Source organism: Ceratotherium simum, chromosome X (assembly GCF_057802395.1).
Source record: "Ceratotherium simum simum isolate JZ-2026a chromosome X, ASM5780239v1, whole genome shotgun sequence".
Classification (NCBI taxonomy): Eukaryota; Metazoa; Chordata; class Mammalia; order Perissodactyla; family Rhinocerotidae; genus Ceratotherium; species Ceratotherium simum.
The window spans coordinates 29,322,083-29,349,842 of record NC_141940.1 but is presented as its reverse complement, the minus strand read 5'-3'; the positions used below and the strand labels follow the sequence as shown (position 1 = coordinate 29,349,842).

General features: G+C 38.3%; 1 protein-coding gene across 3 annotated transcripts in view; it reads right to left on the bottom strand.

The window, feature by feature from the left end:
* LAMP2 (lysosome associated membrane protein 2) overlaps positions 1-27,760 on the bottom strand; it is a 35,376-nt gene that overhangs the window by 3,565 nt on the left and 4,051 nt on the right. For 2 of the 3 annotated variants that reach the window (XM_087426678.1, XM_004437333.3), the window contains exons 2-8: positions 21,292-21,410; positions 20,148-20,361; positions 16,150-16,308; positions 14,922-15,181; positions 14,009-14,131; positions 10,524-10,587; positions 9,955-10,119 (exon numbers count right to left, since the gene is read on the bottom strand). In XM_087426678.1, the coding sequence (XP_087282804.1) occupies positions 9,955-10,119; positions 10,524-10,587; positions 14,009-14,131; positions 14,922-15,181; positions 16,150-16,308; positions 20,148-20,361; positions 21,292-21,410 (1,104 nt within the window). Of the gene's footprint in view, positions 1-4,749; positions 7,422-9,954; positions 10,120-10,523; positions 10,588-14,008; positions 14,132-14,921; positions 15,182-16,149; positions 16,309-20,147; positions 20,362-21,291; positions 21,411-27,760 lie in introns of those variants that run through there. The other variant, XM_087426679.1, reaches the window with a different exon arrangement.

Below are 27,760 nucleotides of genomic sequence, written 5' to 3'. Positions count from 1 at the left end.
GACGTTGAAGAAGCACAGTGCCTGGAACACTGAAGACCATGAAATATTAATGAAATGTAAAAAACGAACAACTATACAAAGCAGACGTAAGAACTCAATGCGTAGCTATCTGGGGTCATTTAGTAGAGGGAAAAGACATAAACTGGCCCTGACTGCATAACTGTTTCCCTCAAATGTTCAGTCTAGTGTGAGAGTCAGACAAGAAAATCAGTGGTTATAATTTCAAAATGTACCATAATAGGGGCAGGCAACACGCAAAGTGTCATGGAAGTGTTTCAGAGGCACACTCAACTCAGCTTTGTTACACAAGAGGTGACGCTGGAGCTGAGTTTTTAAGAATGAGTGGGGAGCCGGCCCCATGGCTTAGCGGTTAAGTGCACACGCTCCGCTACTGGTGGCCCGGGTTCGGATCCCGGGCGTGCACCGACGCACCGCTTCTCCAGCCATGCTGAGGCCACGTCCCACATACAGCAACTAGAAGGATGTGCAACTATGACATACAACTATCTACCGGGGCTTTGGGAAAAAAAAAAAAAAAAGGAGGAGGATTGGCAATAGATGTTAGCTCAGAGCTGGTCTTCCTCAGCAAAAAAAAAAAAAAGAGAGATGAGGATTAGCATGGATGTTAGCTCAGGGCTGATCTTCCTCAAACAAAAAAAAAAGAAAAGAATGAGTAGGAATTAACCATGCAGGTAATGGGGGGAAGGCCATTCCAGATATAGAAAACAGCACAGATAAAAATATGAAGGATAAGAAAACACGGCACTTCAGGGGAAATGCAAGCAGGTTGGCATAGCCAGAACAATGGATAAGGAGACACTCTTGGCTGGAAAAGAAGCAGAAAAAGGGTACTAGGACCAGTTCACAAAGGCATTGTATGCTCTAGGTAGTTTGGCCTTATACTGATGGCAAAAAAAAAAAAAAATGCAGCAGGATTTTAAGCAGGATATTAATTTCAGAAGTTACGGCAGATGGAAGACTGGAGGCAGCTCTATTGCTAGAGGCCAGATGGCCAATAATATGGTCCTGAACTGGGTTAAAGAAGCACAGATACAAACACATAGGGACAGAGATTGGATTGGTGGTTACCAGAGGGGAAGGGGGGAGGGAGGAGGGTCAAAGGGATAATTCGGTACATGTGTGTGGTGATGGGTTGTAATTAGTATTTTGGTGGTGAACATGATGTAATCTATGCAGAAATAGAAGTATAATGATGTACACCTGAAATTTTTACAATGTTATAAGCCAATGTTACTGCAATAAACAAAAAATTAAGAGCCAAAAAAAATAAATAAATAAATGTGGAAGGTGATGTGACAAATCAAAAAAAAAAAAAGAAGCGACGGACTAGAGATCCAATTAGAAGGCAAAAATTGATCAAATGGATGTAGGCAGTGTGGTAAGAGGAGATAATAGAATGGTTTCCAATTCCACGCTTGAGTGATTATGTAGATGCTGGTGCCATTCATCATGATGGGGAATACAGGAGAAATGTGTTCACTTCAGTTGTTTGTAGTTATGTTTGTGTGTGGCGGTTGGTTTTTCATTTAATTTTTTTTTATTTTTATGTGTGTGGGGAGAGTAGAGAGGGATATGTGGAAGAGAGAGAAGTTCAGTTTTGGATCTGCTGAGTTTAAGATGCCTGTGTCCCAACCAGGTGGTCGAGGAACCTAAGTGGTAGTTAAAACAAGGGACAAAGATATTTCTTAGCAAGGGCAAATAGGATAAAAAGAGGACCAGAGACAAAATCCTTGGGAACACCAACATTTGAGGGATAAAGGAGCAGGAAAAAGAAGTAGAAAAGGCAGGTAGAATATGATGCCACAGAAGCCAAAGTAGAAAACAGTTTCAATTAGCATGGGAGAACAGTGTAAAATATTAAAGAAGTCTGAGAAACGTCCATTGGATCCAGCAATATGGAGGGTTGCAGGGGGGTATAAGTCAAAGTGCTGCAGGTTTAAGAGTGAATGGGAAGTAATTAGTTAGATCAAGAACATGGGATGGGGAACATACAATACTCACTATGATAAGTTTAGAAGAGAGGACAATATGGAGGTTGCTAGAAGGGGGACATAGGGTCAAGAAAAGGTATCTTCAAGGTGTAAGAAACTTAAATATGTTTATAGGATGAGGGAAAGATCCACGAGCATTTTATATGCTGGAGATGTTGAATGGTACAAGGTCTCCTAGGAGGTAGGAAAAATGGGATTCCAGAAGCATCGACTAGGAAAAGAAAACCTCCTGAGACGAGAGGAGGAAGGAATGGTGCAGATGGAGATACAACTGCAGAGAGGGAAGTAGGAGGCCAGGGTGTTGAACCACCACTTCTCACTATTTTCCATTTCCTTCCTTCTTATTGTCCTAGTTCTCCTCCTAGCTTGCAATCTACCAGGGATTGACAAATCAGATAATTAAGCTTATTAGAATTATGTCAAAAATAAGAATGAATAGGCTGCAAGGCACTTCTGATTGTGCTTGCATTTATGAATGTGCCAGGCTTTTGCTAGCCTCTAGGGCAATAACTGGGAACAAGATGCAATCCTGGAGTTTACAGACTTTATGACATTGACTTTGGCTGCCAGCTCAATGATCTTTTTTATTTGCTCCTTGGTTCTGTTAAGGATCCAGATCGCTGAGGCTGCCAGAGGTGACTTGTGAACATATGATGTTAAGAGCACCCAGTTAGCTCCTCCCTTTCAATTTCCCAAATTACCACCCAGCATATAAACTATTATGTGACATGTACCATAAAGTATTATGCCTTGGATTTAATATAACTTGGTTTTTAAAAAATTCATTAGCAGATTAATTTCTTATTCTGGCAACATATTCATAGTCCTCTCTTTCCCAAATTGGGTATTTGACCCAGTACTAAAACGACTTTCATAAATACTGCCAATAAGGCTTTCATGTAAGACAAATATTCCCAGAGTAGATGAAAAAGGCAATTCTAATACAAAGATCTTTTGAGATGCTGTCACTTACTTAAAATGCTCTCAATTAGTATGTGAAATATTAATTTATAATCACTATTGATTTTATGAATTCAACCTTTAAAAATTCTTTAGGTAACAGAAAATTTTGGTAACATGTATTTTTGGTAAAATATGTATTTACTAGGTAAAATATGATCCTATTAATAGGATCATATCCTGAAGAAAAGAAATCTTATTCTATATTTTGATCTATTTGCCTAATGTACACTCGAGACCATATTGAAAATATTTCTGGAGAAAGGAAAAGTGTATTTGTGGAAGAGTTTAATAGTCACAGAAGCAGTGAAGATTTTTAAAGATAAGTTTCATGGCCATTGAAATTTCAATGAAAAGTTTCATGTAGATTAAAAAATACTGTTCATCTTCAATTTTCTATTAGTTCAGAAATTTTTCAAGTACAATTTTCAGTGTGAGTTGTAAAGCTGAGAGATACATTTATAACAAAATATAAAACAAACTCCTCTTAACCAGTTGTGTCAAAATCTCTCTTTGGAAGAAATCAGCATTAAGAATCACATTCTTATGTGACATCTTACTTATTATATATTACATACCTTTTAGATCTATAGTCAAACCGTTTGAAGAATATCACATGAACCTGAAAAGATACTTCAAGCTACTCAGTATCACCCAAACATTTCTGTACTAGTTTCAAAAACAAGATATGGTAATTATTGATGCAGAAAGTTAGCTACCAGTGTAAAACATAAGCAGATGAGGGGGAGAGAGATGAACCCAAGTCAATTTAACATTATCTACCTAAATAAACGGAGACAAAATGCTATAATCTTAAAAATATGAGTCTTATAAGAATTCCTCCTGAAAAATGGAAGAAACTTCAGATGGTGCGTTTTTACACTGTATGTAAAGTATGTTCTTGATACATGACAAGCAGCTTATCAGATTCCTTCTAAAAATACTCATATATTCATTGAAATGGAAACTATCACTCAAAGAAATAAGAGCAACAGGATTTTAAGGACTTTCGGTCCCAGATGAAGAAACCGAGGCCCCAGAAGTTAAGCAGCTTGACCCAAGTCACATGGCAGCTAGTACCAGAGTTGGGAGCTGTGATGATTTACTGGCAGTCACATGGCTTAACTGGGTAATCCAGAGGAAAGTTATTAGCCAGGTTGCTAAGTTCTTTTTGTGTGATATACTAAGGTGACTGGGAAGTACTTGGAAATCGGAAGGTTCAAGTATTTTAGGGTGATCTGAGAGAGAGATTGCCACAATCCTATTTAGGTTCAGATCAATAGCTCGGTTTGTATGGCTGCAATATATAGCTGCTATGTATAGATACTATATATTAGCCTCAGTTTAGGAATTGAGAAAAGTATACAAAGAGATACTCTGAAGCTTTTACAATGAAATAAATAGTCTAGATCACTGGTTCCCTAATTGGCTACACATCAGATTCAGCTGGGGAGCTTGCTTACACACACACACACACACACACACACACACACACACGCTTCATCCCAGACCTGCTAAGTTAAATCCTCTAGGAATGGAGCCTGGAATCTGAATTTGTATAACAAGCTTCCCAGGTGAGATTCTTATTCTGTAGCCAGCCCGGCATCAGTAGAGACCTATGTATGGAACCACTCTTCCAGACAGTAATAGACAGAACATTTTGGAAATAATTTAGTTCTACTTCTAAGAATTTTTAATGTTTCTCCTTTTGGAAGAAACTGCCATTATGTAGTATACAAAAGCTTGACTTTAACCAACGGGAAAAAATGTGAGCAAATTTCCTTAAGAAATAAAAGAATCTTTATTGTTTGTTTTAGAAGCAATATGTTGAGCAAATGAACAGGCAAAAATCTAAAGAGAAATACCATACATCAACTAGTGGTTTAAACATTTGAAAAAGAAACATAGAAAAGTATTTACATGGACCAGTTTCTTTATACAAATGCTAAAACATGAAAAACACCCAGAACCAAATAGAATGTTAGATTATCAAGGCGTAAATCCACTAAAACAAATAAAACTACAAAAGGTACAAAGAACATGTGGCTATAGGAAATAATAGTGTAAATAACAGTACATAAACTGGCCCATGTAAAATACAAAAATATTCAATGAAGTCAGATTTTCTATAAAACAGTGCTAGAGGTATTTTAATATGAATCAGGTACGTAATCTAAATGTAGAAACTTTTAGAAACATTAACAGCGTAAAGTCAGTGCCACCCACTTGTGCTTCCAATTTTTATTTTTAAAAAAAACTGCTTTGTTTTGACTCATGAGAAATATCTAAGATCCATGTTCTTATAAGCATTATCCATTTTTATAAGGTCAATACATTAAAACACTATTTAAATAAAAAATAATTTTTAAAAATTAGATTTATATTTACTCTTTAAAAAGTTCCTTAAGCTGGCAATGCAGCTCAATGTAGCTTTAAGAGAAAGACTAGTCAGGAGTCTGATTCTGAGCCAGTAAGATTTTCAGGCTACTCTAAACAGAGAGCAAATTTAAGTGGGAGAAAATATTTATCACGCCAATATAACTCGAAAGATAGTTATAGACAGGGGCCAGCCCAGTGGCGCAAGCGGTTAAGTGTGCACACTCAGCTGCAGGGGCCCGGGGTTCGCCGGTTTGGATCCCAGGCGCGCACCGATGTACTGCTTGGCAAGCCATGCTGTGGCGGCATCCCATATAAAGTAGAGGAAGATGGGCATGGATGTTAGCCCAGGGCCAGTCTTCCTCAGCAAAAAGAGGAGGATTGGCAGATGTTAGCTCAGGGCCGATCTTCCTCACACACACACAAAAAAGACAGTTATAGACATACATGTGCTAACATGCAATTGCCTCTGTGTGTGTGTATAGCTAATCTACCAAATTAATTCAACATCAATAATATTGAGGAACCCAGATATCTCATTTTCTAGTGAATGGGGAGGGGTACATAATCTCCCACATGAAAAAACACAGGAACTTTCCATATATGGCTGCATATTAACAATTTTTTAATATTTGGTCAGCCATTCCAATAAAAAAAAGATCTAGAAGCAGCAAGAAATACTTGATGTGTTAACTGTCAAGCTGAAATGTTTTGCTTTCTCATATAAACACTAGGTGGTGCACGGTAAATGGACAATTGGTGCATCTCCCCAGAGCACAAAACTGAACACAAAATACATGAATTAATAATGATTCTACCATAATGAACAATAATAACATAAGTTTTGATTAGCACAGAACCATTTAAACGTGAAAGCCAAATTAGTAAATGTTGTAGCAATCAATGCAAACAAAGAACAACTTTTTAATGGACTAAGAGAAGACCGAGACTTTCGGGTTAGGTGCAAGTTACTTTATAAGTCTAAGTGCACTTCTTTAGGTTCCAGGACATACTGGCATTTCTTCTTTAAGGAAAAGGAAAGAATAAAACATACTGCCACCAACAAGGATATTGGAAGGCTAAAGAGAAACCTACATTAATTTTAGCCCTGCATGTAGAGGCCAATTTACGGGTACAAAGAACTAACACCCCAAATTGGCACTGCCTAGCAATTATCTCTAAAGCACCTAGAAAATGGATTGAAATGCCCAGTTGGAATAGTCTTGTGTCTTGCAATTTAAGAGTGAAATATCCAGTTTTTTCCAAAAGGATTAAACAATAAGATTAACACCTATTCTAAAACTTAAAAAGCTTTTTTGTATCTTTTGTCATTATAGCCATGCTGAATACAAATATATTGAAAAGGCATTAGAAAGCACTCATTGCTAAGAACATAATAATACTAGACCCTGTTCAACCTACTGGCATATCTCTCATAGGTCAAATATGCAGCGGTGCAAAGCAGCTAAGTTAACCTGCAAACAAAATCACAAAAAAAAGGCAAAAGGAGCAAGTACTAATCCACTGTAGAATTTGTTGTCTCAAGTCGACTACATGCAGGGAAAAAAAAATCTCTTTTCAAAAACTGTTTTTCCTAAACTGTTTATTTCTAGTCAGAATACCTAAAGTGAAAGCACTGAAATACTAATTCAAGACAATAAAATAGAACCTATAATCCAGGTGATTTTGCACATGCCTTTTGCTATAGAAATAACAGTTTTCAATTCCTTGGTAGGGGAAACCAAAATCACGTGACTAATTTGTAGTTTATAGTTTTTGGGGTGTTTTTACTTAAGTTCGAAATCCCCCATACCACCCATTCTAAGATCAGAACTGCAACTAAATATACCTTAAAGTGAACAGTATTGCATGTTGGAACTTGTACTTGCTTTATTGTTTTGTAACAAAGACCACATATGGATTAGTGTTACAGAGTCTGATATCCAGCATAACTTTTTCTTCTGCCAATTAGGTAAGCAATCACTATAACGATAATCAAGCCTGAAAGACCAGCACCAACTAGAATTGGTATTAGAATGGTGTCATCATCCAGCGAACACTCTTGGGCTGTAGGTGAGAAAAAGTGTGTAACAAATAATGAGTATAATCAAAAAAGAATGTCCAAAAGTAAAAGATGTTGATTCAAAAGTCAGAAATGTTCTTACAAGATCAACTTTAAGTAATTAAGACAGGTATACGGTCATGCGTCACTTAACAACAGGGATACATTCTGAGAAATGCATTGTTAGGTGATTTTGTCATTGTGCGAACATCACAGAGTGCACTTACACAAACCTAGATGGTATAGCCTACTACACACCTAGGCTATATGGTGCTAATCTTATGGGACCCCTGTCATATGTGTGGGCCATCATTGATTGAAACGTTGTTACGTAGCGCATGACTGTATTTTAATGATAAAGCTACAGAAAACTATGGATTATTCTAGAATTAAAATCCTAAAACTTATTTGTCCTTTCATTCATGTATGTGTGCGTATACATAGATATTCATATATATGAATACATATATACTCATTTATATCTATGACTAAACACATACATGTGTATATGTGTTTCTTTGTTTATATTCCAAGTCCTTTCCAAAATAGGAGTATTACTTTATTAGAAATGAAGAGAGTTAATCTAGACAGATTAGCCTCTTAGTAGTAGAGTGAATGTCTTTTGGGAAACTGGGAACAGATTAGGAAGGTTTAATCACGGGGTCAGAACAGCCAGGCTGGCTCTGAAGTCCTGTAGAGCAGAGATCGACAAACTATAGCCCATGGGCCAAATCTGGCCCAAGAGCTAAAAATGGCTTTTAAACATTTTTGAATGGTTGGAAAAAAAAAAAAGAAAGAAGAATATTTTGTGACACATGAGAATTATATGAAATTCAACTTTCAGTATCCATAAATAAAGTTTTATTGGAACACAGCCACACTCATTTGTTTATTGCCTATAGCTGTTTTCGTGCTACAACAGCAGAGTTGAATAGTTGTGACAGAGACCATATGGCCTCCAAACCTACAACACTTACTATCTGGGACTTGACACAGAAAGTTTGCAGATCCCTGACTTAAGAGTATATGATTTTCGTGGCTGCAAAAGTCAAGAAACTGGGACCTCTTACTAATTTGAGTGTGTTTACCACATTTATCAATCTGGTTGGGGCTGGCAGCCCATAGGGGCTATTTGTTTCTATTTGTAGAGAGTAGTCTGATACAGTGAAATCCCATCAACACTCTTTTACCTTACTACAAGTCTATTTCCTCCTCCTATACAGTCAAGTATTACCAGTGTGTTGTATTTATAGGTACCCACATTCAAGAACCTAGCTCCACAAATAAATTATGCATTCATTATCAGTTTTAAATGCTGTATACTTCTTTGAGTGACATTTTTAATTCTATGTCCATAAAAACCAAGGTTTCAAATTAGAGAAAGAACACAGCTCATCTCTATTACAGCTGACAACAGGCTTGAGCTGATATTACAGTGCAAATAATTTTAAATTCGAAACACAAATCTGGGCCTAAAATTAGGGTAATGACATAGGGAAGCTAGATAAAGACTTAAAAATAAAACTATTAAAGGATAAAAATAATGGAAGTACATAAGCAAAACTGACAAAAGGGAAAATGAATTCTTGAAAAAAAATTTCAAGTGTGATTGACCTCTCCAGTCCCAAGAATGGTAGCATGAAGAGCCCAGTTTATTTTGGCCTAACCCTAGTCAGGCTAGGTATTCAGCATTACTGCAAAAGCAGTTGAATGGCTCACAGTATATTCACTTTTAAATACAGCTTCCACATTTCCTTCCAAACCATAGAATTGTTAAAAAGGATGTGGATGACTGGAATAGCTCTGCTCGGCAGAGCTGTGATCCACAAACCCTCAATTTTAAGTAATCGGTTTAAAAGGACAAGTCAATTAAGGTATTTTATGTACTTCTTTTTTCTTCATGCAAATTTTAATCTTGTAATGCCAAATGCATCTTTCATATTCGTCTAAACACCCTGTAATGAGCCCTTCACAAAGGTTTCATTAAAAATCTGATAAATACCACCATTAGCCCTGAGTAGATCTTCAAAAGCCTCACTCACACTGGCACATGCTTTTTAAAACTCCAGATCAATCAGCTGGCCAAAACATAGTTCACCATATTTGAGGCTTTGCTACCACAATCTTTTGTCTTAACAAACTAAGACCAAACTGCTTTTATTTGGGTATGAAAAGGTTTCCAGCAAGAAGATGGCCCCGAGAAAGCAGATGCAAGATGCCCAAAGCTGCTGCTTACAAGCGCCATCCTTCTCACAAACTAAAACCTAGGGGAAGTGCTCTACCTTAAAGCTCACTCAAAGCTTCTATCAGTTTTTATAAGAACTTTGTTGCAAATGGTTTTCAGATCACACAAAAAATCTGGTTTGAGCAAAATGATGAGCTAAATGCAGAGTTACACAACTTGCTCAAAACTATGAGAATTCATCGAGAGGTGAATTTATATTTCTACATTTCAATGCTTAAATTGCCAAGACTCAAAGGGAAAACCACCTATCAGTCAACATAAGAATATAAATTATTAATAAAACTTGCTTTTACTCTTACCTGTAGAATACTTTGCTTCCTTCACATTGAAAGGCTGAACTCTCAGATCAAAGGTATTTATCTGAAATGCTCCCGACACTGAAACAGTCTGCTCTTTGTTGCACATATAAGAACTTCCCAGGGGGGCATCCCAGTAGCTAAGGTTGTTATTTGCAACGCTGAAAACTTTTAAAAGAAAAGAAACACGTTAGTAACTTCTTATCCTATCAACATAAAAAGTGGGACAGTCCTCAGGATTTTTCAGTGAAGTATGAGAGCTTAGGGTACAGGGTCTACCCACAGAAAGCAATTCTTATGATCACTAGATTCCTTATCTTTCTACAGATATTTCTATAGTCTAAAAGTCAGTCCCACCCTTAACCATTATCCACCATACTTTGAAAATATGGGATACTGCAAAAGTGCCTTAGAGTTCTAAATTACTGATTTTAAGTTGTGGTCAAGGTACAATCTTCCCATGGAATCTTCTGTTCCATTAAATAAGGCACTATTTGGTAGCAAGACAATTATGGTTTCTATTCTTTCAGCATAACCCACACTTTTTTCCCCAAGGCCAATGCTTTGCTTACCAGAGCCATTAGCCAAAGACATGCTGATGTTTACTTCCTTCAGATAGAATCGGTTTTCATTTTTCTGTTTGAAAAAGAGCTTCCAGTTAATCAACACATCACAACTGTCTACAGGCACAGTTAATATCCACAGAAGAAAAGCAATCTAATACTATTACCCAGAAGATAAAACCATAGAGTAGACCTGGGCCAGCAGAATAAACTGCAAGTAAGTAAAGAGAATGCAAAATGTGACAGACTCCCTTTTCCTCCGCATTTTGTTTGCGATGTTTGGACCAGAGGTGTGGTTCCGTGGTTCTTAGACACTCGGCAATCCATTCCCTCCATTTCATTCGTCCTGTCCCTTGTGGAGCCCTCACCACCTCTAGCCTGGGTCAGGACAGCCTTGTAACTGGGCTCCCTGCCTTTCAGCTTCTCCAGCTCTAATCTCGCCTTCGCTGCTGTTCCCTTTCTGAAGCACTCATTTGATCAGCCAGTCATTCTGATTATTTCAGCACTGAGGATGTACAAGGTAACATATCTAGTGCTCCAGGGAGCTAGCAAAATGAACCGGACTCAGATCCCACCCCCACGGTGTTTGCCATCTGCCAGGGAAAACAAGATAAACCCACAAATAAATAACCATATTACAAAAAAGAAAGTACTAAGTTATGAAAATTAAAAGGAGATAAATTACTTCCAACTAGCGGAGGAGCAAAAGTAATACAAGCTTAGGGTCGGGCCATTAGAACTGGGTAGGATTCGATTAGGAAACAAGCAGAAAAGAGTACTGGAGAAGGCAACAACATGAGTAAAGGTAGTCAGAAAATAAGCATAAAATAAGCATACCACAAGTACGCCGGCATTGGAGAACTTGCTAAGTGCCAAGCACTGTTCTTAAAACTTCACATATAAGGCTGCATTGAATACTCACAACACCCCAATCTGAGATGGGGTAATTGAAGCACGGAGATGTTAACTAACTTCCCCCAAGGCTACATGGTTAGTAGTCAGTGAGCTGGGATTTGAACCCAGGAAGTCTGGCTGCAGAGCCTATGTACTGGTTATGACTACACTCTCCTATCTCACTGGATGCACACAGGGAAGAGGGCGAGGGGAGCATGAGATTCGTGAAGAAGGAAAGAAGGAAACCAGACACTGGAGAGGCAGGCTATACTGCATGGGGGGCGGAGGAGGCTTGAACTACCCTGCCACAGAATTTAGATGCTATTTTGTTGGCAAACAGACCCAGTGAAGGTTTTTGAGGAAGAGCTGTGTGCTTCAGGAAGATTAAACCGATGCAGAACATTAAGGGAGGGGAGGAAGAGGAGGGACTAGTTAGAAGGCTGTGTGAACAGTCCAGGTAAGAGGTAATGCAGGCTGGAATCAGCACGAAGGCAGTGGGGAATGAAAACGAGGGGACAGACTCAGAGAAATTTCAGGGGGAAGCATAAAGGAGGACTTGACAACCTCATCACATCTCTCCTCCACTTAGGCTATGTCTTGGCTCGGCATTCAAGGCTCTCCACATTTTGTCCCAACTAATTTTCCATACTTATCTTTCACTAAGCATGCCACATGCCTCATTCTCCCAGCTGGTCTTGGTTGTGTTCCTCTATCTAGGGATAACCTGTACTTTTCCACTTACTCCTCTTATCTCCACATGTACAAATCTGCCCCATCCCTGAAGGTCCAGCTCAAATGCCGTCTCTTCTGTTAAACCTTCCTGACTCTCCTCCAGCCAGAATTAACTGCTCCCTCCTTGATACTCCCATAGCAGTTTCTATTTTCCTCTGGTCTAGCACTCTTCCTACTTTGTATGCACCTTCCACAGTACTCTAACTGCCCACAGAATCAAGTTCAAAACCTTGAGCACAGCATTCAAGGCTTTCCACAAAACGGTAATGATTTGTATATTTCTATCTTTCCCACTAAACTGTGGGCACCTTAAGAATACAGGCCTTTTTCTTTGTATCTCACCATAGCATTCTGCACATAACACACTCGAATTCAATAGATTCTCCTTAGAAGCATCTATCATGACAGGCTCGAAGGTGAGATGGGCCCCACTGAACTCTGGTGACACTGCAGGTGTTTCTTGGGTTTTCAAAGTGCCTGTAGCATGGTTAAAATGTCACTATTTTGGATTACATTTTAAAATAGTCTGCTGGGAAAATTAAATATTGTAATTATAAAATATTTCCCCCATGAGAGTCAGGAGAAACCATGCTCCTTTTGGGATCCTATTGCAGCTAGAAACACCAAACTTAACCACTCAAAAGGGAATGAACCTAAAATATTACTTTCCTAATTCCTACTGACTATAATATAATCTCTAGGAGGTAACTTCAAAAGAGAACATGTCTGGGGAGGCCTGCTCTTACCGCAGTGGAGAGGATAAGCCTAACTAGACATTTTTAATAGTAATTCACTGGTCATATATGTACTCTAACATAGGAATGATTTAAATGCTGGAAAAGGGAAGATTTTTGTAAACCTTTCTAAAACATAATTGCCTAATATAATCCTCAGTCAGCATACATTTCATGGAGAAAAAAGGCTTTAGACTCAAGATACCAAGTTCAGACATGAAACAAATAACTACTTCCCATCCCTAGAAACAGTAATGTGATTTAAAAGCAGAACTGTTTTTATCCACTTAACAATAACTCTTAGTTTGAGAACTGTTGGTAGTTCAACATTTTCCTTCACCAATAGCTATCCCCTCTTTCCCATTCCCATATGCTCTAACACGTACACACACACACACCCTCAGAAAATTATGGCAACAATAATTGCTTCTGATAAGGTGGAAATAAAGGTTCCTGATGATTAATTTATGCTACAAGAAGTAGAATATGTATACTTAACCTGGAACCTTCTGTTTAGGGTTCAGCCCTTGATACAGGCATGAACAACAAAAACCTGAATGACGCCATTATAAACTACCCTGATTTAACAAATTAATGCATGTAAAGAACTTATACAGAGCCCTGTACACAGCAAGTACTCAATAAATGTTAGCTATTATTATTACTGATATGATTACAAATAGCATAGCCTCCAAAAAGCCTAAAGTATTATAGGAGACAAACATGAGAGTTTTCTAACCAATAATAGAGAAAAATATTATAGAAATTACTTTATATCTTTTATATATATACTTTATATATATATACACACATACACTTTATTATTACATATATCTATACGGATATATCAGACAGTTTTTTTGACGTGGGTTAATTATTTTTCCTACGCTAAGGTCTATATAACAACAGAATAGCCACTTTTGGTGAACATTAATGCAAGAGTCCAGCCCACAGCCCACTGAGGTGACCCTGAGATATTAACAGGCATCAATGGACTACATTTTATAATTAAGTAGTGTTGAAGTGGAAAGTAGAGCTAAATAATTCCCCCAACACATACACACACACACCTATTTAGACTTTCAGATGTGTTCTAAGAGAATGAACCCAATTTGAGAAAAATCTGTTACTCACCACAGCAAAGACAAAGTCAAGATACTTAATGCTGCTGCTGTTCAGCCGAAGTAGAGCAGTTTGAGGATGGCAGCTGCCACTGAAACCAGTTGCATTGGGGTTGATGTTAATAACCGAAGCAACCTTTAGGGGAAGAATAGGGAGGAAAGGTACAGATTAATCATAAAAGTCTACAGCAAAACCTTACACTCTAATAAGACCAAGTTCAGTGGAGAACAAAAAATCTTTTTTTGGTCTGGATACTTAAGTTTATGGTGTCTAACTTTCAAAAAAAAAGTTGGCACAGGCCCTCAAGCTAGGACTCAAATGACTTAGAAAAAAAAGAAAAACAAGAGGGAAGCTTCCTCAGTAAAGAGCCAGATGAAAACACACAGTTTTTATGGAGCTAAAGAGCCATCTGTCTAGCTTGTTTAAGTCGCAGGACTCTGGAAATAGGATTTCTTCATTGGCACGCCCTCTGTAGCCTCAGTGGAACATTGCAACTAGATGTGCCATGTGTACTTGAGCATATCTACATGATTCCAGTCATCAAATCGCTGGAGAAACAGCTGCACTGTTCCCTACATCAACCTACAATGCATTGCAGATAAAAGTGTAAAGGAGTTATATTTTAAACTGACTGAAATAAAGATCAACTGTTTGTACTATGATCTACTGATGGTAAATAGAGTCTAAACCCCAAAGAGTCCCTTAAACTGCTAGGTTTCCTGCTGGCCAAGACAACACCTTGACAGCGACATTAACTCTTCATGGCTATAGTAACTCCAAACTAATCAAACAGCAACAAGTCAACGTCAAATCTCCATTTAAAATGGAATCGTTCTTGTAACACTACTCTTGGACTAAAGGTAGGATATATCGTATTTGAAAGGAGATACAAAAAGAATGTATCACTAAAAATAGACAACTATACCTTATCGTGAGTGATGTTCAGCTGCAGCCCCATGGTAGCCAGAAGACAAGTATCACTGCCATTTTTAACCCAATAGGATCCAACGTCTGGTTTTCCCTTTGGAGATGGTGTTGCAGTAGCAGATGGCGTTGTAGTAGGAGATGGTGTCGTAGTAGGAGATGGTGTTGTAGTAGAAGATGGCGTTGTAGTAGAAGATGGCACAGTGGTGGGAACGATGGGCGCCGCTGTGGTTGAAGTGTTATCTTTCTCACACAGATACTCTAAAATAAACACACAAAGGACAAAATAAAGTAGATTTTTCCTTAAATCATAAGGCCAGGGAAGAGCAAAAAAATTCTTACAATAGAAGTTCAAAAGGGTTATATTAGGGGAAGGGAATACCTTGATAGTACGTTTTCAACTAGATGAGGCAGAGGTTCTCAAACTGCTACTTCATATGCAGGCAATCTCTCTAAGAGTTATGACACAGCAGACAAGCTCCAGACACATACAAATGCTTTATCTACTCACATATGGCCGCATATTCATCTTTCCAGACCCTTAATTCCCTTTATTTCCAAAGAACTTTACCTGCCTCTGATGTGAAAATCAGAGATTTATCTTTGAAAATATTTCGCCCCTATGTAGGCCTGCCCTCTTCTTTCCCACGTACAACCACTATAAGGAAAGATAGTGTTTACCAGAAAAAGGTTTAGATATCATTAAAGTATTTAAATACAAATGAACCTTTTATTTGTGTTACCCCTACAGCAAATCATAGGCATTTCACCTACTTCTTAGAAAGTGTTGGTAGTTTTCCAGAACTGGTGAATAAGAAATTATTACATTTCCATAAAGTCATATATAAGTTACAAAATCAATTTATAAAATTCAAGATTAGAACACAGAAATCTAATTTCTAAGCTTTGGTCTTAGATCATCAAAAGCGAAAGCACTGGTGATCAAGCTATTTGAGGATTTGTTCAAAGATTGGGCTTTATCAGCTGACAATATTATAGGTAGAGCATTTGAAAAAACCATTCCACAACATGTACCTCACAAACTTCAAATCGCAAGTTCCACAAGAATACGAACTGCTATTATTTATAAGAACTTTACAGTCTAGTGTAAGCTATGAATAAGTCTTAATATATAAATGCTTTCAGATAACGACTTCAACTAAAGCCACTGGTACACTCTAACCTTAAATCAGGACCCAAGCATAGAAATGTATACTTTAAGTACCCACCGTTTGTGCTCAGTGTGCCATTCTGGACAAAAGCTTGTACATGAACATCCCAATAGTGCTGGACAACATCCTTATTTTCTAAAGTTGATAAACTATTGCATCTAAAGATGTCATTCAATGGAATTTTCAATGCCACATGGCCATCAATAGTCTTAATTTCTGTAAAACAAGATTAACAATGCTGTTTCCAAGAAGGTGGGAGAAAAGTAATAATATAAATATATATTAGACTTCTCTTCTGTCTGCCCCATCCTATCTCCAAAGTGACAAAGGACATAGCATGTTCAGGGAATGACAAGCTTACTGTGGCTGAAACATGGGGAGGAAGAGGAAAGACATGATGGGGTTAGGAAGAAAAGAGGAGCTGCAGGTGGTCACACTTTGAAGCATCTTCTATGATCTGAGGACAGGTTGGGCTTTAAGCTTCAGTTTTTTTTTTTTTTTTTTTTGAGGAAGATCAGCCCTGCGATAACATCTATTGCCAATCCTCCCCCTTTTTTTTTCCCCCAAAGCCCCAGTAGATAGCTGTATGTCATAGTTGCACATCCTTCTAGTTGCTGTATGTGGGACGCGGCCTCAGCATGGCCGGAGAAGCGGTGCATCGGTGTGTGCCTGGGATCCGAACTCGGGCCGCCAGTAGCAGAGCGCGCGCACTTAACCGCTAAGCCATGGGGCCAGCCCTAGCTTCAGTTTTTAAAGCTGGAAATAAATATCACACATATAATTTATTTTAAGGAAGACAGCCAAATTGTAGAGGATAGGCAGGGGAGAAAACTTTTAAGGAAAGTCATTTAAGAAGGAAACTAGTTACGAGGCTGATGACCTGGTTAAGGTGAAAGGCGAGGCGGGTACTGCCTAAACTAATAAACTAACATGGTGAGGGGCAGTAGGAAGAGAGCAAACAGGTCAAACTGAAAATATCTATCTAAGGTAGAATCAATAGGACTTAGTGACCAAACAAGGAAGCCAGATGGATTCATTAAGGATTTCATAGTAAATCCTTATTTTTGTGCTACTTTCCCAAAGTAAGTTATAGTCACTAAAATGAGCTTTTGTAACCTCTTACTGGATAGAATTTAAAGACTTCCATTTCAGGAAATCTTCAGAATGTGAAAGCAATAAGTTATAGCCATTCTGTACAGTTTTTATTATAATGCCTATAGTGAAACTTCCAAAGACTATGATCACACTTATCCACCCAAATGGCTTAGTTTCTTCTGGAGAAGCAGCAAGGAAGGAAGGTATTCAAGGTCTTTAATATAGGCTGCCTTCTGTGCCTCTCCATCATGAAGCAAGGCAGCCAAGCATCGCTGTCTTGACACCCCCTGACAGCCAAAGGAAATTTTTTTTTAACCAATGAACTATAGCATTTTTCTCCAGAACTGGTTCTCACCGTTAGCATAAGTGAAGAGATATATGAACTGGCTGTATATAGATAGACCTCAAAACAAATGAGTAAAAAAAAAAAACAAGTTGTACACATTTGGAGTTACACTATAAAATTCTATAATTTTAAACTATATATTACTGATGAACATATATATTAGTCAAATATAAACACGTAGACAGGAAGGCTACACCCCAAATTTGTCAGAGTAATTGCCTCTCTGCAGGCAGGGAGGAAAATGGCTGTGGGGCGTGGGTAGAGAGGAAACCTCAAGTGTATCTGTAAGATTTTATTTCTTTAAATAAATAAAAAGATGAGGCAAATATGCAAAAAATGGCATTAATTCTGAGTAATAGGTACATGTGGGTCTGTTACATTATTCTCTTTACTTTTCTGTATTTTAATCACGAAAAAAAATTTTTAAAGAAAACAGCAGCTTCAAAGTCACTTCAACTATCAGATGCTTAAAAATAAAACACTAAATTATTTCAAAAACACTTATCAACAGTCCACTTAAGAAGCCATTTTAAATTTCAAATAGTTTCAAATATTACACAGAAGCTAGTAACAAAAAATTGCATTCTCCCTTGTTTAAAATAAAAGAGGGGAGAGATAGGTGTTAACATTTTAGAGTCCATGGTTTTTCCATCAGATCCGTTAGATTAAACTCCACCTGCTTTTACTGCTACCCCCTTGGTCCAGGCACTCATTGCATCATCCCTTAATTACTCTTAACAGCCTCTTAGGCTGCCATCTCTGCCTGCCATCTCCTCACTTCCAAATTCATCTTGCCGAACATTCTTTATAAACTTCTGTCTATGCTTTTGTTATATCATTCTCCTGCTTAAAAACCTAAATGGTTCCCTAGTGCCTACCCCATCAAGCTAAATGCCTTTTCTTGGCTTCCAAGGCCCCCTTATAATTTAGACCTACCGCACCTAGCCAACTTGATTTTCCTTCTGCTACATGCACTGCCTCTATTTTAATCAGGCAGCGCTCCAATTACTGCTGCACATACTATGCTTCCCCCTGCTGGAAATATTCTGCTCAAAATTCTCTGCTTACTCAAATTCTACCATTAGCCAAGTTTCAGCTCAGGTCCTACTTCTCTACCAAACTTTCTCACTCCTCCAACGCACGCAGACCTCTCCTTTCTCTCTGCTCCTAATGAAGACCACTCGTGAGAACACTTTTAAATCAGGCACTCTCAACCACAGGCATCCACAGATGGGCTCAGGGACTACGTACCATATGCAAAGTTTACTCTGTACTTGGAGAGAGAGGGTCTAGAGCTCCCCTCACATTGCCAGAAAAGATTCATGAACCCTCCACCCCAAACACAAACAACAACAACAAAAATTTACACTGATCTCAATGCTTTCCAATTTTTCCATAACTTAGGAAAACAATTTTGCTTTGTCTCCAACTAGTTTTTAAGCTCCTTGAAAGTGAGGGGCAAAGCTCATACTAGTTCTAAAAAAGCATGTAGGGCACAAAGCTGAACATATAAGATATGCAATAACAAACCTGCTTTAGTTATCCTCTCAAACTAAGACAGAAGTTAAAAGAAAACTAGGATTTGATTTCCAAGTTTCAGTCTGCAACACCTCCCAAGTATTACATGAGCTCATTCACTTCCGGGTCTTAAAAATAAATATGATCTTTTGACATCCATAAATCCAAAGGAGTCATTTATCCCCAGGTCTAGGCATCTGAAGCCCATATATCTGTGTTTCTGGGGTCAGAATGAAATACTATGTGTGAGAAATGCTGAGCTACTAAAAACACCATGTTAACCCCATCTCAATGGTGGGGGAAGAAAGAAGAGAATTATAGCCCTAACAAAACTGAAATCTCCATTACCCATGCCTTCAAAATATTTTAATACCCATTTCAGTTCTAGTAGTTACTAGAATGGCCTAATTGCCAATGCTTTCCCAAGTTCATTTTGACCTGAAATTGTCTCAAAATAGCAGAAAATGTTTACTTCAGTCATTTTACCTTTAATTAATCATCATTAACTTTTCAGTCAAAATCCTATCTAAATGGTAAAAAGATTTGAAGATGAAGTATCGCTGCTGGTCTCAGGTGACTGAACTTGTACACATTTAAAATAGTCATTAGTAAAGGGTTTTCTCATTCGAATACTCAACACTTGTTCAGTGCCCACTATTGAAATGAAACAAATAATAATAAAGTGCATGAACTCTGTAGCTCAACAGACTTTGGTTCAAACACCAACTCACCCACTTACTAGCTTGTATGACCTTTGGGAAAGCCATTTAATCTCATCAAGCCTCATTCCCTTTACCTGTAAAGTTGAGATAATATCTACTTCCCAGGCTTGCTGTTAAGGATTAAGTGAGATGCTGCTGGTAACATACTTAGGGTGTGATCTGGTACAAAATAAAGCACTCAAGCAATGACAGCAAATTATCATCACTGTGTCAAACACTGCTGTACATGGGGTGAGGGGGATACGAAGACATGAGGTTTCCATTCTAGTTAGGAAGACAGACATTCATAAGGATGATTTTTTCAATTATTTACATTTTTCTTATTATTAATAAAGAGCAAGAGAACATAACACAAATCCATTTCTTAAGGTTACCTTTTTTTTCAGCATCAGGAAATGTGGCGTTATCACCAGTATTGTAGGAAAACGAGATGGTGTCAATTGAATAAGCAGACACCTCCTTCGTGAAATTTACAGTCCAGGAAAAACCAGGTCCAAATTGTACCGCTATTCTGGAACCATGCTGGTTATCCCCACAAACACTTCCATTGTATGTTGGAGTGCCAAGGTCTGAAATGGTTACAGTTTTCTAAAAGAAAAAGAAGTTCAGGGGTAAGGAGCAAACAGGCAGTACTGAGCACCCAGCATTTAGGCAGGGGGTGCCACTTCAGCCTACATCACACATCCCCCATGGCCAGCTTGCCCTTTGCTTGGTTTGCTGTGGAAACCAGTCTCAGATTCTCCAGCTACATACCAATCCTCTGGACAAATTCATGTATATCTAAAAGGAAAAGGAAAATGGGCCTGAACTTCTCGAGTTGATTTTTTTAAAAAATCAGGTTGTAAGCAGGCAAGACCTTAACTAAAGGAAAATAAGAAGACAAAAGGATTGAGAGGATACCTTCCAAAAAGGAGATTTTAATAGCAAGCTATTTAAAAAAGGGGCAAATAGGGGGCCAGCCCGGTGGCATAGTGGTTGAGTCCCACACGCTCCACTTCGGCAGCCCAGGTTCTCGGGTTCCGATCCCAGGTGTGGACCTACACCACTCATCAGCCATGCTGTGGCGGCATCCCACATGCAAAATAGAGGAAGACTGGCACAGATGTTAGCTCAGGGGGAATCTTCCTCAAGCAAAAAAAAAGAAAAAGAGGAAGATTGACAATAGATGTTAGCTCAGAAGTAAATCTTCCTCACCAAAATAAATAAATAATAAAAAAGGGGTAAGCTTTGATGTTAGTACCTGTTAAAAATATTACAGAAGTAGTTATACCTGAACACCATATATAGTCTTCAGGTCATTTGCCCTAAACCAACTTCAAGAAAACTCCAAAGAACTAATGAATTAAAATATTCATTCCAACACTAAACAGAATACCTTCAAGTGTATATGTTAAAAAAAAACCCAAAGAATTTAAGTGTTAAGTCAGTTAACATATGAAATCTTATTTGTAGAAATGTATTTAAAGAATAAAAAAGAGAATTAAATTCCTACTATAAAACTCAAAGAAAAATACTTACGTAAGTTTCATTTGTAGTCTTATAGCGTATTGTGAAATTCATCTGCCATTTTGCATAAAGGCAAAGGGCTTTTTCTGAATCTGTCAAATTAAGTTCCAGTGCATAAGATGAGACAGCTCCTAGATTTATTAAAAAGAATAAGATTTTTAAATTGTACTACAAAAACACATAAAACAAAAACAAGCTCTATCCACCACTGAAGTTCAGTAAGCTCTAAAATGAAACAAAGTGTTTTTAATATATATGGTATCTCGGTGATTGTTTTTCTTTGTATTTTCAGCGGAATCCTATTGATAAAGTTAGCATTACCCCTTCCCAAGAGAATGGTTACTCAACCTAGGATGCTTAGGTAATGGCACAGACTGGTGACATTTGCCTCTTGCCTCCTAATAATCATTTCCACATTCATCTGTGCCTTGCTAGTTTTGTTTTAGGCAATCATAGTTTGCTTGTTAGGACTTTTGTTTTTTAAGATAAATGAGGTAAGGGGAAGCTTGGCAAGGATATTAAACTCCTGCTTCTCTCAAACCAGCTGGTGAAACTTTCTCTGCAAAAATGATAGACAGGCCGGCCCCGTGGCTTAGCGGTTAAGTGTGCGCGCTCCGCTGCTGGTGGCCCGGGTTCAGATCCCGGGCGCGCACCGACGTACCGCTTCTCTGGCCATGCTGAGGCCACGTCCCACATACAGCAACTAGAAGGATGTGCAACTATGACATACAACTATCTACTGGGGCTTTGGGGGAAAAATAAATAAATAAAATTATAAAAAAAAATAATGATAGATTTGATGTTCTATGGTCTTGTTGCTTTAAATCCTGACACAAGCTACAAGACCTATGACACACGGATGTCCTGGCATCTGTTTTTTTTCCTGATGTGAAGGTGTGGGATAGTTCTTAGCATGTGTACCATGTGACCAAAGTTGCAAAGTTGTTAGATCCATAAGCAAAAGGTCAATTTTTATAAATGCAACGTTCATCATTTTGTTTCATTTTAAAATCCAATTGATTAGAAAGGCTGATGAATCTTTTGACATGGATCAAAGTCACTTCCTACGTTGTCAACTGGCTACCTTTTTAGGCAGAGAATTCGGCTAACTTGATTCTGATCTTTTTCCCTGTGTTTAACCTAGTGAAAAAGATCAGAATAAACACAGGGACATTACCTCGTAAACTGAAGAGCCCGAGGACTCAAAACACTATATGCCAGAAAACACACCAGCAGCCATAAACGATGGGCTACCATCTAAGGATTTTCTTCACTGTCTCACACATTACCCCAGAGGTGAGCTGTTTCCTGTTAGGATAGCTGCAGATCCTTTAATGATATCTGAGCAATCCAGCATCATCTACAAGTAAGGACGTGCTATAGACTATAGAGAATAAAGTCTCAAGAGGAATACCAAGAAGGCATGCCTCAGCAACAGCTTTCAAGCTGTACACAAAAGCCTGCCGTCATGCTCGGGAGACCGGGCTGCCTTGCCAAGTCTGAACATTATGCTAAAGCTTGTGGTTACTAACACTGCCTAAATGTAGGGGCTCAGGCTCAAAAAGACCTTGTGAGGGCTAAGTAGGTTTTACAGCTATTCTTTACTAAGTACAATATGGAGTGGAGCTGTCATCCCTGATCCAAGGCTGCCCTGTAGTGGTGCTGAGAACTCTAGCTTACAATTTTTCTAATCAACTGGAGACCTGCTTTGTATATGCTGTCTCTCTCAGTCTTGTTTAAAGTCCCCAGCTTTAACGTATTCTCCTTGTATTCAAAGCTATTAGAAATAACCAAGAAAAGTCTCATGTGTATTTATCATTTCCTTTCCAAAGATATTAGAGTAACAGAAAGAAAACAGCATAAGGGGCCAGCGTGGTGGCATAGTGGTTAAATTCACGTTCTCCGCCTCAGCAGGCCCGGGGGTTCTCAGGTTCGGATCCCAGGCACGCACCTACACACTGCTTGTTAAGCCATGCTGTGGCAGCATCCCACATACAAAATAGAGGAAGACTGGCACAGATGTTAGCTCAGGGCCAATCTACCTCAAGCGAAAAGAGAAGGATTGGCAACAGATGTTAGCTCAGGGCCAATCTTCCTCACCAAAAAAAAAAAAAAAAAAGAAAACAGCATAAAATAATAATAGTATCCATGTGTGCCGAGGTGGGAGAACTGAAGCTTTATGAAGTAGAACGCACAGGTTGTGGTTCCAATTTTGCACTACATTAAATTCAAAACAGTCTACCCACCAACCTATAAATGAGAACTGAGAAATGCCCTGAGGGCTCCAGCACATTCTGTTCCAGTCCCATCAGAACCTCTCTCCCTGTGAGAGCTTTTCCTTTCACACAGCTTACTTTGCTTCCCCGTTTATATCTCCAACTGCACAGGGACCACTCTTACTCAAATACATATCATCTCAAACTCAACAATTCCCAAACTGAAATTCATTCGTCTACTTCCTCCCAACCTTCTCAGCCTCTCTAGCTCTAAATGAAAGGCAGGACCACATACAGTCACTCAGGCTCAAAAGTTTAGGAATTAGCTTATACTTCATTCTCTTCTTGAAGTCCTATTGATTTTTTCCTTCAAATTCTCTCTTAAATCTAATCTTAGCCTTTTATTTCTACTCCCAATCCACCACCCCACTCAATTACCACAGACACCTCTTAGCTGCCTTAATGGTCCTTAAATACCTCTTCCTCCCAGGACACTTTCTTGTTCAAAAATTTTTACTAGCCCCAAAATTCCCATATTAAATTTAAATCCTCTGCCTGACTTTCAAAGTAATCCTTAATCTTGTCCCATCTTAGTCCTTTCAACTTCTCTCAAACCATCTTCCCAGAACACACCCTTTGATCTGGTTAAACTTGTTCCACTGGACTCAAATGCCAAGCTCTAGTCAACCTCTACCCCTAGGCTTCTATTGTTCCTAACATTTGAAATCTACTTTCTTCTACTGACCTAAATGTTCAACCTCAGGAAGGGTTTCACTCTCTTTTTGGCTGCCCAAAATCTGAAATATCCTCCCTCCCACCCTGCCTTTCTTATAATTTCTGGCAGGTATAACCACCCACTATAAAAGCTGAAAATGCTAGATACTTGCTTTCCCAGCCTGCCTTGCAGCAAGGATGGGCATTTGTGCTAGGCTCCGCCTAACAAAGGCCTCCACCCCAGATTTTGAATAGGAGAGGAGCAGAATGGAGCCAGGAATGGAACTATCACCCTCAGGTGGAAGCAGCTACAGCAGGATCAAGCTCCTAGGGAACAAGGCCAGCAGAGCTAGTAGTGGCAGTGGCCAGTGGTATAAACTGCAATTCAATGCTTGGCAGTGGTAGTGCGGTTCAGTAGTGTGATCTGAGGTATTGAACCAGGCTTTGGGATATACAGCTAGGAGCTCCAGTAATTCTGAGTTACCTAATATATTTTTAATAAGTAAAATTTTATTGATGTGTAACATTGATCAGAAAATGCACAGCATAACATACGGAAGGGAAAACTTTACATAACATTAAGTGTACAGCTCAAAGAATTTTCATAAACTGAACCCACGTGTGTCAAGAAACAGAACATTCCAGGAAGTCCCCTTGTTCCCCCTTCCAGTTACTATTTCCCTCACAAGGGCAACCACTATCCTGACTGCTATCAGTATAGATTAGTTTCACCTGTTTTTCAACTTGCTCTAAATGGAATCATTCACTATGCTTTCTTTGTGTCTGGCTTCTTTCAGTCAATACTGTTTGTGAGATTCACCCAGGTTGTTGTGTGTAATTGCAGTTGGTCCATTCTCACTCTGTATGTACAGCTTTCTATTACGGGGTGAATACTCCACCACTTATCTATGCTACTGGTGATGGGCATTTGCATAGTTTCCAGTTTGGTTCTATTGCAAAATGGACACATCAGTGAACACATGTGTATGTGGGTCTGTTGGGTATATATCTAGGAATGAAATTGTGAGGTCAAAGGGTATGCATGTTCCGATATCTTTTTAATAATAATAAGTTCCTTTTCTGCTTAAAATTGATCAGATTTTATTTCTGTTGCTTACAATTAAGAACCTGGATTGATATGCCATCCATTTTTCAGCAGCCATTTTCTCCATGAAGATTTCCTTGACTATGAAAGCCCTCCAGCAGCATTCACAGTGCATGTCCCCACTTTTCAGTATATTTTATACTATCCTGAATTATTCAGTTATTTTATGCCTGTAAATCCTGTCTTCCCTATTGTCATAAGCTCCAAAACAGTAGTTTTCAACTGTCACTTTGCAACAAACTGATGTGCCATGGTAAATTATAGTATACAGCAAGTAATTTGTTAACTAATAAAAAAGTACCAAAGTCTGTGAATGAATGATACATATGGATAGATTCACGATTCCCTTTTGATAATGTCTCTGTCGCTCATTTGAATTCCAATAGGCTGCCTTAAACAGAAGATCTTATCTATGCCACAGCCCCTAGAAGTGTGTCATTTTTATGAATATCATCCATCATGGGTGTCATGGCAGAAGAGACCATGACTATTACTTTTCCTTTGTCTCCTATCATTCCTAGTAGTGTGAAACACATACTACAGTCTCAATAATTACTGATTGACTATATCAAGGTAAAATACCCTGCGATAAGGACCTGAAATGTGGCTTAATATAGGAATAATAATACAGGAAGGCCAATCTTTTAGCTCTTCCAAATCACGAACCTAGCCTATCAGTCTTCTGGATACTCTGTCAATCCCCATGTCAGTTTTCTCAAGAAATTTTGACATGGACTTCAAGCTAGGAATAATGCTTTTCCCATAAGGTAAGTTTATAGTTGAAACATTTACACTTTGGTCAAAAACTTCTGGCAAGCCATTTCCATCCTTATTGCTGTGCTTGATTTTAGAATAGCCAAACCATTTTTGTTTAAAAGGCTTTACGACATTTAAAAGCCACAGCTGAATATATCCCAGAGTGTGCAATTATAAAGCTGAGAGTTTATTCTCCAAAGAAAAAGGCGTGCCTCAAAATCAACTTTCTCAAATTCAAATACCCTCTCAATCTTATTTCCAAAGAGATCATTTATAGGTTCTTTCAGAATTCAGAATTCATTTCTCCAAGCATGAGATACTGCAAAAAATGGCTAGGTTTTTACAAGTCTATCTGACCCAATGTAGCTGAAAAATAGACATTCGTAAACAAGATAGGGAGGTTCGTAAACAAAACCAATTTACTGGTGGTAAAACAAAACCAATAAAAAACAAACAATGGTCTAAGAGGCAATATAATGAGGCAATTAAGAACCCCATCCCTGGAGTTGAAGAGGCAGAATTTAAATCAGGCAGTCCAATTCACTGGCTGTGAGACTCTGGGCACGTGAACCTTGCTTCGAATCGTAGTATGTATTTCTCGAATAGGTTCTTCAAAAGTATGTAAACCCTGTGGAGCTAAGAGAACTTTGCCAAGCAAGTTAGAGATTCCAGCTTACAAGCTTCTCTTCTAGTAAACACAGCACCTAAAGAGATCCTTCCCAAATTTTAGGTGTATGTTACCTTTCATCATACTAAGGTATGGACTCTTGTCCTCAAACTCATCAATTCAGAATGATGTTGAGCAAAGGGTCTTAAAAAAAACAGGACATAAGCATACAACACCTATTTACTCTTTCTTCTCTATTCATACGTTTGCTAAGTCAGATTAACTGTTCCTCATTTACAATTCCTAATATGGGTACAATCACCACATTCAGTTGCCCATACTCTCGATTTCTGGTAAAGCTCTTTAAAAAAAAAACAGTAATAATATAATTGTAAGCTAAAAAATAATTTCATTTTTTTACGGTCAGAGAGTGGGTAAGGAAATAAGATTCAACATTATTCAACTAATGGAAAGTACTTATTGCTGAGTGGTGTTTGGCATACCTCCAGAATTCATTTGCAATGCACAGCAGGATACCAACAGTACTTATAAAGTACACTTTTGGATCTGAGGAGACCCTTGATCACTTTCATATGAAATTACAATGGGAATGCTTTTGTCACTACAAGAGGAAGAGCAGCCTTCCTGCATCGATGATCACTTAAATCAGCTACAGTGCTGTGAAATAATCCTTGATCACAAATTCCAGCGAAGGACACAGGAGAAGAAAGCTGCTCTTATGGGAAACATTTGAATATCTATAATCCTATCAGATGTGATAACCAATGATTAATGGATGAATTATAAGCCTGCCCTTTCAAGTATCTCTATTATAAACAGAATAATTTTAGCAGAACCTTGAAATCAAAGTTATCAGTTTAACAAGATGTGGTAAGGCTACAGAAAAATTTCAATGCATACTTTCTCTCTTTTAGATCACCTCCAAAAGGAGAGAGATTAGTTATTTGTGAAAACCTTATTCTCCTTCTCACCAAGGACTTCCTAGTTTTCCATGTTAACCTTCACTACTATGTAAGTATATCTGAAAGGGTACAGGTATTACTAGCATTATTATATAGCGTT